Source organism: Sprattus sprattus (assembly GCF_963457725.1).
Source record: "Sprattus sprattus genome assembly, chromosome: 12".
Classification (NCBI taxonomy): Eukaryota; Metazoa; Chordata; class Actinopteri; order Clupeiformes; family Clupeidae; genus Sprattus; species Sprattus sprattus.
Window position 1 is genome coordinate 23,078,890 of NC_137910.1, and position 13,844 is coordinate 23,092,733.

General features: G+C 45.3%; 1 protein-coding gene across 1 annotated transcript in view; it reads left to right on the plus strand.

Annotated features, from left to right (window-relative positions):
- Positions 1 to 13,844, plus strand: part of sorbs1 (sorbin and SH3 domain containing 1) — a 42,376-nt gene that overhangs the window by 7,792 nt on the left and 20,740 nt on the right. The window contains exons 8-12 of the mRNA XM_080848941.1: positions 1,982 to 2,014; positions 2,106 to 2,205; positions 3,659 to 3,773; positions 5,464 to 5,547; positions 11,115 to 11,164. Coding sequence (XP_080705067.1) covers positions 1,982 to 2,014; positions 2,106 to 2,205; positions 3,659 to 3,773; positions 5,464 to 5,547; positions 11,115 to 11,164 — 382 coding nt within the window. The remainder of the gene's footprint in view (positions 1 to 1,981; positions 2,015 to 2,105; positions 2,206 to 3,658; positions 3,774 to 5,463; positions 5,548 to 11,114; positions 11,165 to 13,844) is intronic.

The following is a 13,844-nucleotide window of genomic DNA, read 5'->3' on the forward strand; positions in this document are numbered from 1 at the left end:
CTGATACTGTTTTAATAAACTAATTTGTAATGTCAAGGATATACTCCCTCTTTATTTCTTGGTTTTCAGGCAATGGTCAGCTTATGGTAGGTGTTTTGTGAGAAGACTAAATGGGGCATTGAATGAACACTAGAGGGCATCAGCAGAACATCAGAAGCACATTACCTAAAGACCCATAAATGTCATATGGTGCTTCTTTTAAAACTAAAATGCCTCGCACAAAAAATACCAAAACATTTTATGAAATGGAGGTTATTTCTTTGGAGGTTATTTCTTTGGAATTTCTGCAATTTTTTTGTTCGTATCACCCAATTTTTTTTGTGTCAGAATTACCAGACTCAAGGTCAGGTTAGGTGAGCAAATTCCCCCATCCTGAATCTATTGCCGCATATGTGGGGAAGTGCGTACAGACTGCCTTTCATGTTTACCCGTCGCCAAGGACGATCAACATAACAAGCAATCAATCCCACACTGCAGTTGTGGTTAATGGAAGGACTATTCCCCTGTCACCACGGAGACCCATCTTTTATTCACAAAGGTGTATTGAGAATCGATTTGGCGAGCCTGGCTAATGCACAATCTGATCTGTGAGACTTTCTGAGGGGACTTTTGGCTCTCAGTTCTGTTGTCCATACACTAATGACAGACTAAAAAGCCTTCAGTAAATAATCGCTTTCCTGAAAGTGTATTCCACCAGGGAAAATAACACTTCCTTTGATATTCATATTTACTTTTATTTTTCGCTATAACAAGTATTTATTAGTACTTAAAGTATTTTGCCTTGAGTCCTGCCAATAGCCACCATCTTCCTTGCACAACTACCTCTCTAGCTTTTCCTGCAAACTTTTTCAAAATATTTCTTTATCACTAAAAACAAAAGTATTAAACTCTACAGTATGTCTACCTTGGTAAGAACAGCAAAGGATTTTTTTGTATGTGCATGACGGCTTGCATTCATGTATAGCAGTAGTTTTGCATGTGTCATTTATCAGAAGTATAAATCTTCTTATTTTTTTACTGACAGGACGGTCAGTGACACTGTCTTGACCTTTTAGCAAGGGCCCAAACTGCTCATGCATGCTGTGTTGCATGAGTCTCTATCACATTTGGCAGTGTGGTGAGATGTGTAATTTACTGAACTGCTGACATGAAACTGACTTACTGACCCCGCCCTTCCTCTTTAATTTGCTGTTTGTCTTTCTCCTCCCTTCCTCTTAACAATATACTATACATCACACACAGATATATTTGTGACCCAAGAATGAATATTATAGTTGTAGTTATCTTTACCACACAAAAGGACAAATTAAGCAGAGTAAATCAAACAAAATATGCTTATTTTCATTGTGTAATGTGTGTAGTTTGGTATCTGATTTTGGCATAGACATTTCAACTTTTATTCATATTACATTGTATAGAAACTGAAAGTTATTTGCAACATGACAGCTATTCATACATTCTGTGGCTGTAAACCACTTTGGGGCAACAGGTCCTGTTCCAGGACCCAGTCACAGAAAAAAAAAACATTTAAGCATTTTGATCGTTTGTATACCTACTTGGAATGGTATGTCAAAGCTCTCATTTCATGGTGGCTAATGAAGAAGAGAGAGAGAAAGAAAGAGAAAGAGAGAGAGAGAGAGACTACCCCCTACTGGTCTGTCAGAACATGTCAACAAGCCGCTTCAAAATGAGCTGATCAGCTGCTAATGGCTGCTATGCACGGCATGTTAATCCAGTCCATTTTCACTTACATATGCCCCCCAGTAATGCTTTATACATGTGTTCACATAAGCAGAACGCTCAGAGAATTAGGAGGCGATGAATGGGTTATGTAGCCTGGAAAATAAATAAATACATTTTTAACCCTGACGTTTTGACACATTTTCAAGGGTATCAATACTGTCCTGTCCTATCTGGATGTATTGCACAGCCTTTATCTATTTAAATGTTTTGTAAAACATGTCATGTTTGTTTCTTCTAGATGATGGGCCTTCCTATATATACGCTGAAGAAGGTGAGAGATTTGGAAACTTCCAGGTTAAAACGCTAACTGTGTTTTCTATTTCACACAGCAAAGCTTGAGGCTTGTCTAAATTGTGTTACAGAGAGGAGTGTGCCTGTCGCTAATAGTGCAATGGACACAGGCTCCAGAGCACAGCTTCCTGTGCCAACCAGAACATCATCCCTCAAGCCTGCCACTGAAAGGTAGGTTTTTTTATTTTGTTCTGTTAGAGTGATTTGTCATGGATGATTTCATGTAGCATTTGAAGGCAATATTCCCAGATTTAGACAAGGAGAGATATGTGAGCAGTTTGCTGTTAACAAAAACATGACAAAACATGATCATCTTATCAGCGAAGGGTTTATAAGGATGTGTGTGTGTGCGCAGGACATTCTTAAGGACTGTTTTCTAATGGGGTAGTATTACAGAGACCTTTGAACTCTGACCTGTCGCCCCCCACCCCCCCCCCCCCCCACAAACACATACTGCTTACTCTCGCACACTCTCACAAGCCCTCAAAACAGCCTCCCACGATTCATGGTGCTATAGAGTTACACACTGAGCTGCAGTGTACATATACGTCAGTACAACCCCAGCTGTATGTTTACAGAGAAGATGGTACTTCAAGGCAGGCTTTTTTTGTACCACAGCACTCTCTAATCCTCAGCTTACACGAGAAAGCATCATGTAAGAGTAGAGTCATCTGCGCCGACACAATCTATACCCGACAACTTTCCCCACTCACGCACATTTGTCCATTTGAATGTGTGGTATTTGCGCCGTGGTAGATAAATGGATAAAGGGATGGGTAGGGACAGGTGAGGAAGGCTAAAAGAATGGAAGGGGATGAGGGGGGAAGGCTGGTTGAAGTGGCAGATGGTTGGGCTTCTGTTGTGGGAGCAGCTCCAGGTCCGTGTGTGTGTGTGTGCAAGTGCGTGTGTGTGCATGTGCGTGTGTGTGCATGTGCGTGTGTGTGTGTGTGTGTGTGTGTTAGTCAGTATGTTTGGGAGGGGTTTTAATGGGTGAATGCTCAAGCAGAAGGCACTTGTGAAAATAATATGCACTCATTCATTATTAAAGAAAACAGCAATATGAGATGGAGAGGCAGGAAGGAAAAGTGTGAAGCTCTTTCTCAAGACCCTGATAATTACTTACAGCTAAGGACAGCTTTTCAAACATTTGATAATTACTCACCACTCATATTACCATCAAGCCCACTTTATGTTTTCTCGATTGAAACCACACACTAGCAGAAGATCCCAAATCCCAGTTATGTGTGTGCCCCAGACAAGAGTGAAAGTACACTACTCTGTTTTTCATCATTTTCCTTGAGGCTGTATAGACTCTGGTGTTTCATTAAGCGCTGATGTGTTTCCTGATTAGTTTTGTGATTAGAGGGACTAAATTGGGGGAGAGGTCGGTCCTGAGTGCTGCCTTTGCAGCTTTGCTTCGCAGCTCTGCCTGGGAAATATCATCTAAAAAAAAAAAATGGTTGCCATGGAGACTTTCCTCATTGGGGATCTGTTCGCTCTCTCTCCTTCCTCTTTACCTCTCTCTTTTTCTCTCTCTCTCTCTTTCTCTGTCTGTCTCTCTGTCTGTCTCTCTCTCTCTCTCTCTCTCTCTCTCTCTCTTTCGCTGTACTCAACACCCCTGCAGGAATGACTGGGAACCCCCTGACAAGAAGGTAGACACCAGGAAGTATCGTGCCGAGCCAAAGAGCATCTTCGAGTATGAGCCAGGGAAATCATCCGTGCTGAGGCAGGAGAGAACGGTACTTTCATCACATCATCTTCCCCTCTCCCTCTCTCTCTCCCCCCTCTCTCCCCCCCCCCTCTCGCTCCCTCTCTCTCTCTCTCTCCCTCTCTCTCTTTCTCTCTCTCCCTCTCTTGTTTTCTTTCTCTTTCTCTCTGTTTTTAAACCTTCATGTTGCATGGTCTTTAGCAAGCGGTTTACTTTGAGGAATCTTACTAGGCTGTTTTCATGCACTGGGTCAGACATCACCAGAGTGGAGGATGCTACTTGTATGGGGGCACAAGACGTATTTTATTTTCAAATAGCTCCTCTGTTTGTGATTTTCGACCTTGCTGCCTTTGTAAATGTGTTGCTAAGAAATAATGAGGTCAGTCTGCTCTATTTGAAGACGGTGAAGATTGTATTGATCCTTTCACGATATGGAACTGTGCCTTGTCCTTGAACATCTTATCTGAAGTGACCCAATTCCGCTGTGACCCCTCCATAATGAAGCAGAATGAAAAAAGCAGAGCAAGACCGGCAAAGCTTTGACTCTGTGATAGACATGTCATGCCTGTATGGCCGGCTCATACAACTACGCTTTTCCTTTTTTTTATGCGAAAGGAAATCTGCAGCTCTTCTCGCAGACATATCAGCGAAGCTAGTGTTTGTGGACAGCTACCGTCTGTCACTCGTCCCAGCCGCCACGGCTCCCAGGCACCCACTGGGTGACGTGCAACCGGAGAGAGGAAAAAGCGCTCCCGTTTTCAGGCAGTGGTTATCTGATGACGTAATGCCATAATCACTGTTTGCCTGTGACTCAATTATACCCAGCCGTGAGGGATTACACATCCTTTTTGGATGCTTCCCAGCTGCAGCGGGGGCAGTGGCGGCAGCACCAGCCCTGTCGCCGTGGAAACCCAACAGGCCATGACTGCCATCCACTGTGCCTCTATTTCTCTTATTACCAGGGAGGTAGTGGTGGATCAGCCTCAAAGTGGCCTTTTTTTGGTAGTAACTTTTCCAGAAGTTAGTTTTCTTTTCCCTCTCATTTTTGGGGGACTATGTGACCTCTTTGATATTTTAAAATAGATCCACGCACTGTTAAACGCAAGTGCCGGCATACTGGCCTGAGGGCATACAAGTTATATTGGAAGCAATTTTAAACCCTACACTGAGTGAAAAATGAAGCACACTTTTTGTCCCATATTCTTTCAAAATGATTCTTCTCAACACATGAGTCTCTACAGGATTGTGGGTGGCTATTATATTTACAGTCATTACATCGCATTACAATAACTCTACACTAGTGAAAATCCATTGTGTTCTCATTTTATAATGATTAACAAACTTAAGTCCACTGTAATTGCCATACATGTTAATGCATAGATGTTGTATGTATGCTGTAATAAAGAGAGAAAGAGAGAGACAGAGCGGGTGCATGGCGAGAAACGGACAAAAACCAGACACACCCAGCCATGAGGTCACGTTGAAGACAGTAATCGAATTCTCAGTCCCTTTCCCTCCCTTCAGCCATACGGTGTTTACGCATGTGATATCTTTCTCTGTCCTGAGATTATGATGTGAGAAATATTTAATCCGATATTTCATCACGGCCATGCATCATAGATTCTCATTATTTGTCTGTGCTGGATCTCAACTCAACCCTGTGCTGAACTGTCTTCTCTTTCTCTTTATCCTCCTGTCCTTGTCGCCATACCCCTTTTTAGAAACAGGACATAAGCCCGGATGATGTAGATTTAGAGAATGAGCCTTGGTATAGATTCTTTTCAGAGATGGAGTTGGGAAAAGTGGTAAGTTGTTATTCATGTCACCAGTGAAAGTGTCTTTAAAAAAAATATATGCATGCCATAACATCTCTGCTCTGTAGTCTAAACAAATAAACATCAACATATTATGTCTGTCTCAACATCATCCCCTCCTCCATGTCATCTCTCCACATCAATACTCATCCCTGTCATCATCTTGATACATCTTGGTCTCTGGTTCAGTCCATTTGTCCATGTGGCAAAGCCTCCATTGAAAGTCATGAAGAAAGTCTTTATGAGAAATGGAACACTGGCATGGAACATTGGCAATGGAACACTGGCATTTGAAAACAGATCAGTGGCTGTTGTCCAGGTACCCCATGGCTTTTGCAGTCATGTTTCTTGTACTAACTCTTTGTTCTACTCACTCTGTCAACGAATACTTGCATATTTTCTCTCAGAGAGTAGAGACAGAGATTCACTCTGGGAATGGTCAATTGAAACAGTATTGTTGATATTCTATGTGACCAAAAAAAGACAGTATTGTTGTACAGCTAATTTGACAAAGACCATAACAGGAAGCCACTAATGTCTCCAGACTGTTTTGGATGCCTGTTTTGTCTGGTTGCTTTTGTATGGTTCTAAGGCGGTGTGAGTCATCCATATATCCACACCACTCTCTGTGCAGCTCAAAACCAGGTGTTATGACTTGTGTAATGGATGAGCAGACAGATTTAACCCTGTGGGCTGCAGTGTCCTGGTGTCTTGCAAAGGTGTGCCATCTGGAAACAGCTGTCTTAGAGCACCAGAAAGCGAAATGATGTCAATTGCTGAGATGCAGGTTGAGCGATTTTACTGGAGTGGGTTGACTTCAACCAGCTGTCAGGAAACAACTGCATCCTGTGGTGGGGCTGTAATAGAAGTGATGGAACATAAATCTGTCTGTCTTACTACCACACACACACACACACACCCACACACACTCACGCATATATACATATACGTATATATACTGTATATATATATATATACACACACTGTGCAGGTCTAAACAAGCTCAATTGTGCCCGCATTCAATTGCGGGTAGTACTCAGACGAATGTTCATTAGTATGAATGATTGTTTAAAAAGATTAATGACAATGATGAAGTCTAGCTGTCTCCATACAGGTTGAAGCCTTTAAGCCTACGGCCCTTCTCTGCCCTTGGCAGAGAATGGCACAGATCAACCTTTCCTCACTTGTGTGTTCCATTGGATACATATGCTTCTATACATCAACCTGTAGTATGAGAGATTGCCATTCAGATGTACAGCGAGCTTAGTGATTGTTATGATATATCAAGCCTATCTGTGCCATAGGCTTATATGGTTTTATCCTAGCGTGTTATACCTCGCAGGTGCCCTTGACGTTGGATTCAGGGCTAGGGCAGCGTCTCTGTCCCTGTCCAGGGTTCGTCAACTTGGCTAGAGTGTCCAATAGAAACCCTGTTGCTGACTTGGCTGCAATGCCTTCAATGCTCCAGGAATGGTCCTCACAAGTATGACTCTAGTGGCATGGTGCCTGCGCCACAGTGTCAGCAAATCAGCACCTTTGAGTAACTAGTGCATTTGTTGCGGCTCACATTGCACTTGAGGGCATGGACGGGTAGCAAGGTTACTGAAAAGTCAGGGCTGGCTCCTGTAATGACTGCCTCTTTAATGTCCCTCTTGCCTTGAGGGGTGAATTAAACAGATAGAGTCGAGGTGACGTTTTACAAACAACTTTGGCACCGGTTTCTCCGTTGCGACTCTTGGTGTGTCAACGCCAAGATTGAAGAATTTTCTAAGAGGTGAAGCATGCACATATGTGGTGTGGACCTACTTAGTACATTAGTTTGAGCATCTACTTATGACGAGTGACAAGACGCTTTGCTATGTATGCTGTCTGTCATCAGTGACCAACAGTGATACTGGTTGGAAGCAGGCTGGTTATTGACATGACAGGCTCTTCACACAGCAGCCGTATAGTCCTACGTCTCAGCCTTGGATGTGGGAAGTTCTCGCAGGCTTATGCCAGGCAGCCACACCCGTGGTGCAAGAGGCAAGCCTCGTCCTGAGTGATTCAGCATTTAGTCACACTGCTGCTTGCTGCTGTGCCCCTTGCAGGCACATCACGGATGGCCTCCTCCTCCTCCTCCTCGCTGCCTTTTATGACCCTTGCAGGCTGCTGTAGACGCTCAACGTGTAATTACGCCTGTGGGTTGATGGGCGAAGTGACATTTACTTTCCTCTTAAGGAACTTGAAAAAGCCTGCCGGGTTCATCTGATTGGCTGACGTCGCCCAGCTCACTGGCGCTCAGGGTCGTTGACTGTGAGGTAATGAAAAACGTCCTCCCAGGCAGACATAGAGCACAGACACAGAGCACTGGAATGAGTACAAATTCCCCAAGTCCTTTGTAATAGTTACAGAAAGGGGCTTGCTTATGACCACACAAACAACTTAAGAGCTTAAGTCATCGGGTTACAAGACCACGAGTTATGTGTAGCTTCCAGTACGTTAAAACATGTGGGTCAGTTTTCATGTCGTGCTTTACAGGCAGTGTATTCTCACACATTCTTGCCCCCACTCGCAGTGTTACAGAGGCTGTCATCCTCTCCGCCGGATCCTGTGTCTGTCTGATAGAGGCGCTACCTCATATGGTGGGGCCAGCGCAGTGGAAACCACAGTCATGGGTGACACGTTAGTCTCTGTGCTCCCTTAACACTGATGTTGAGAAAGGCAGAAGAAGGGGAAGGTTGAAAGGGGAGGGGGTTAGAGGAGCAGACCCTGGTTGATGGGTCTCAGGAGGTATGTAACCCAAGTCTGTGAACTGAGTCACACACACAGAGTTGAATAACTGCCCCCTCTCATCATGCGCGACCACCCGGCAGCCCCCACACTGACGCGACCTACAGGAAGTTCGGCATCATGTTTACCATACCATGCCACGCTCCTCTTTCACATTCCTATCATTTCAATGCTTTAAAACCACCCGCGCATTAAAAATGCACCAACAAATGCAATCTTCAATGCACCAACATAACAAAACAATCAGTATGCTAACAAGTTACTGTCATTATGTAAACATGCTCTAGTGAATTAAGGCCCTGTTTTTGCAACGGAAATGGTTCCCCTGTAAGGACCGTGGCAGCAAGCCTATTTTTTGCCGCCCCCCAACACCATGACCTGCATAGTAAGCCTATTTATACATTTGAAAAGTAGTAAATTTCCTTGAGTCATCTCCAACACCTGTTAGGAAACAGGCATATGAAAATGGGCAAACATTGTTAACACACTGTTCCACTGAATCGCCCCGAGCGTCAAGGGAAAGGAATTTTGCAGGGCTTTGCTCAGACAATGGCGAGGTAGGGAAGCCGTGTAGCATGTGCTCCGTGTGTGGATGAAAACACCTGAGACCTGAGCAGCTGAGGCATGGCTCCATGTTAATGTGGAATATCCAGAGGAAGCGCATTGCTAATCAACCAGTGGCTCATCAGCTATAATTGGATAAGACGTAATTGGATAATCGTTCCGGAGCAAATGGACCAATGGGTGGGTACCACTCCAGTGCCAGCTATATAGCACAACTATTTATCATTCTTCCCCTTTCCCTTTCACTTTGTTGTTATTATGCTTCAAACAGGACCATACTGAGATAACCAAACCAGTTTGATACTGATATTTGATGTTTTGGTCAAGTGCACTATTTAGTTTCCTCTTACATTCACTGGTTTGTTCATTTGTGTCATTGTGTTTGTGTATACCGTGCCGCCTCTTGGCAAAGCTTGAATAGTGCTGCCTCTCACTCTGCTATCTGCTGGATCAATCTGGAAGCTGCGTTTTTGTCCTGCCACTTGTGATAAGCGTAGAGCATGAGCTTCCTGTTTGTTCTGTGTTTGAATTGAGTGCCAGGCTCAATTACACTGCACATGTGTTGCAGGGTGGCATCACAATCACAAAAGTGATAGACAGAGATAAGCCAGGAAGAGACTGGACCAGAATGGTGTCAGTGCAGACATTCAGGCTGAGTTTTTTTTTTTGTGTGTTGTTGTTGTGGCTGCTGTTTTGTGCTGGCCTTTTGGTTGCTTTGGGTCGAGGGTTGTTCTAGAAGGGTGAAACAGACCCCGGGAACACTAGGTGTTTATAAATAGATAAGACTTTAGACCTGCCAGGATGACATTCTGCTCCCATAAAGATAGGCATTCATCGTCAAAGGTTATTAATGATCCTTCTTCCCCCCGGCAACCCATCGGAAAGGCATGCAGCGGTCCAGCGATTTGTATGTCTACTCTCACACAGACGGAGAGGAGGGAGGGAGGGGTGTGATGGGGGGGTGTGATTGGGGGAGGGGGGGGGTAGAAGGATGGAAATAAAGAGGGGTCCAAGTGGATGCATGTATCCTTTTCCCCCAAAGGGACACAGGCACCGTCTGTCCGGTCCACGGGATTGTGCAATCGTATTTGCAAACACTTGTGGCCACGGTCGCCACTGTCACTTGTTTTATTTTTACCCCTGCGTGACGTCCATGTGGCAAAAGGCAACAGAAACAGTGGCCTAAAATTAACCGCCTCTAAACCATTCAAAAGGCAAGGGGGTGTGCTGCCCCAGCAAATAGCTCTCCCTGTGTTTTGAATTGACTTGAGTTGCTGCCTCAAAATAACCACCTGCCTGGCCAATGAGATTGCACCGATATGTCAGCGTGTGTGGCCATGTGAAACTTTCACGCATATTGTTGTGTGTGTGTGTGTGTGTATGTGTGTGTGTGTGTGTATGTGTGTGTGTGTGTGTGTGTGTGTATGTGTGTGTGTTTGTGTGTGAGAGATAGAGAGAGAGAGTAAGTTTTGGTAATTTAAGTGCATGTGCTTTTCTGTGGGCTTACACTTGTGTTATACTTCCAGATTTGTAGAGCTTGTTTGTATGGTGTGTTTGTGTTTGTGTATCTACGTTTGTGTGCTTGTGTGTGTTTATCTGTCAGAATCTTCGGAGTTCCTGTGTGTGCGTGCACATGTGTGTGTATATGTGAAAGAGAGTGCCTGCTTGCGTGCCTGTCCATGTAATTTGGCCTGCTTCCCACACCAGCTGGTTAATTGTCCCCTGGTTTGGTCGGCTGGTAATGAGTGTGACTCAATAGCAGACAAAAGAGCGAGCCTGTGTGAGCCAGAGACACCAGCTGATTGGTCGAGCCGCTGACAGCCCCCTCCCCTCAAAGGCCCCCCTCACAGACGCACGTCCCCCTTCTCCCCTCCTCCCTCTCCTCCTCCTCTTTCCTCCCCTCCTCCTCCTCCTCCTCAGATTCCTCCCCTCCTCTCTGCCGCTTGTTTTCTCTAACTTGCATGTGGTGCCAAAACACACGCTCACTCCCTCCATGTCAAGCTTCGTCCGGAGAGGCTAAGAGGCTACGAGCTAAAAGACCCTGCGCTCCCAGAGGCTCACACACTCAGACGCAGACACACACGCGCACGGAGACAAGAGGAGACTGAGAAGCAGCGCCCGCCAGCCAGCCCCAGCCACTTATGTGCCTTGTGCATTTCTAGCTGGAAGAGACCATCCCCGCCGGATTTTTATCAATGACTTCTTTGTTTGGTCTGTTGCAGAGTGCCCCTACTTTCACCCCCCTGGAGACACCTTCCGATCTACAGCAATAGTAAGTTCACCTCTCTACTCTTTTATTCCCCCTCTTTTCACTGATCATTGTGGACACACCACCCCCCTATCTTTCGTGTGCGCTGTGTAATGCCTGGCTTTTGTGTTCATTTCTGAAGGTGTATTTTAACCTCAGCAAAAGCTGCCAGACATTTTCTCTGTGAAACAGTCCGTTGAGATTTTTCTCCCCCCTTTTCAGAGGGAGAGGGAGGGTAGGGGGACCCCAGCTTCCTGCAGGGGCTCCTGTAAACGAATGCTAGCAATGGCAAAACAGTCAACCCTCTGTATGTGTCCACATGTGTATGTGTGTGAGTGTCTGTGTGCGTATGGTATGTATATGGGGGAGTTTACACTACACACATGTGTGTGTGTGTGTGTGTGTTTGCATGTTTGTTTTTGTGTATGGAGGAGTCTACATATGTGTGTGTGTCTGTGTGAGTGTTTGGTGTGTGGGGGAGTTTACGCGTGTGTGTATGTGTGTGTGCTCATGTGTGTGTTTGTGTGTGTGTGGGGGCCAGAGGGAGGGGTGGTAATGGAAATGGACGTAAGGGCAGGGATAGCATGCGCTGATATCTTCCATGCTCTTCCCATCTGAAAATAAAACCTGGACGTCTTTCGTGGAACGACAGGCCATGCCAGCGCCTCCCCTCCCCTCCTCTCCCCTCCTTTCCCTCCGCCGCTGGGGCAGTCCCCACTATCAGCACCGGCTATCTCCTCAATCTCTTGCATATGCATGGAGGTGTGAAGACCATTAGTTTTACTGCGGAAACATTCCCGTCCCAGCCATAGGCGGGGGGCTAGGGGGGATGGCTTGGGGGCTCTTTACTACTCTGTTCTGCCAGACTAAACAGCTTTGAGCCGCTTGTTTACGTCTCCGGCACAGATTTATATTCGGATGAGATGCAAAGGACTCCAGATGAAACCATGCTGCCTTTTTTTTTGTGGTCTTTTCATGCCTTATAACTTCCCCCAAAAGTGTTTCCATCGTCACTGACTCTTTTTGGACATTTTTTAAAAACATTGCATTGTAATTCAGTGTTTTCCCCCTGAAATAGTTCCGTACTATATTTTGGTGTTTGCTGAGCACTCGTGTTGAGTTAGAGGAGGAATCAGAGAATAAGCTGATATGCAGATCCTACAGTTGGCCCTGGCTATCCACACGTCCTCCAGCTTCCGCAGGCCTTTTGGAGGGAAGAAAGAGAGAGCTGTTTTTCGCAGCTCCACACTTAAGTAAGTCATACATAGAGGAATCTGGTGAAGAGTTTAAGAGAGCTTTTTTGGATGTATGACACTGTCTATGATCCCCCTTTTCTCCCCCCCACCTCCAAAAAATGGATGAATGCTCATCTGTTAGATGAGCTGCCAGAGAGAGAGAGAGTGACCCTTTAAAGCAGCATCTCAAAAATGCCCATGTCACAATCAAGCGACAACCTTATTCAGTCACATTGCTTCAATTATAAATTGTGACATGATGTTAAATTGTAAGTAATTTCACCTTACAGGCTATGAAAACAAATTAATGATGAAAGAGTTTTCCCTCTAAAACTGTTTTTTTCTTTTCTTCTGGGATCTTAGGACATCTGTTTGAAGAGGGAGGGGGTCTCAGTTTGTTGGTAGGAAGGATGTTTTGCTTTCAGGGGAGTTCCATTGTTTTTGCAGGACCATATGATTCGCTTTTCCTGCAGCATTCCAAAAGCTCTTGCTGTTTCAAAAAGACGTCTGAAAAGGAGCCAGTGGCTTTCCCCCACCCGAGATCTGCCTTTTTTAAAAGCAAAGGACATGCCACAGACTGTTTTTATGTTTTGATTGGTAAGGCTGCTCCGCATTGTACCCAAAAACGGTAGCCGCAGCTCAAAGCACTCTGATAGGTGGGACTCAAATTTCCCTCTCCTTAACCCTCATTTATCCCATGCTGTTAATGCTAGTTGAATGTAGTCAGTTGGATAATACTGGACAGATCGTTTCCAGTCGTCAAGCTGGAGAGTGGGAGTGGGGGGTGCTGGGCTGTTATGCAACTGCCCATGCAGGACCCCAGACCCCCCCCCCCCCCCCCCGCCCGCCCCCAACCCTCGTCTGGCCCACCGGCGTCTATCGCGTGACGTGTTAATATGTCATAAGTGCCTTCTCTAGGGGGATCGTCTGGGATGTTCCAAGGAGTTATGTCACTTATGCCGACTCACATGCAAGCGTTATCGGAATATAACCCCCCCCCCCTCTCTTTATTCCCCTTGCAAATATCCTCACCCAGCCATCCAATCCCCCCATTCACTGTGAAACAAAATCGGCCACTGCCGGACTCCATGCAGGACCTGGTTCTGGAAAGCACAAAGCCACCATTGTGGAAGTACGTGAAAAAAAAGGAATGCAAGTTGGACAGAACATTTGTCTGGAATTGCTTAAGTATGTATCCTGCCATATAAAAAGGACAGTGTGCTCTATAAATGCTCTCCAAGTGTAGGGCACTGAATTGGCTGCTATGGAAGGAGCAGACCTCCAGGAATTTGGGGATTTTCACTTTGACCATTCACAAAACAATGTGCTGAAACTGGAGGTGAAAGCTGGGTTTCTGTCAAGCACAGCATTCACGAGCCTCACTTACCTTACACACACCCTTAAAGGCAAAAAGCCTGATAGGCAAAAAGCCTATTACTCAAAGTGTTTTGAACACAACTCATTCACTT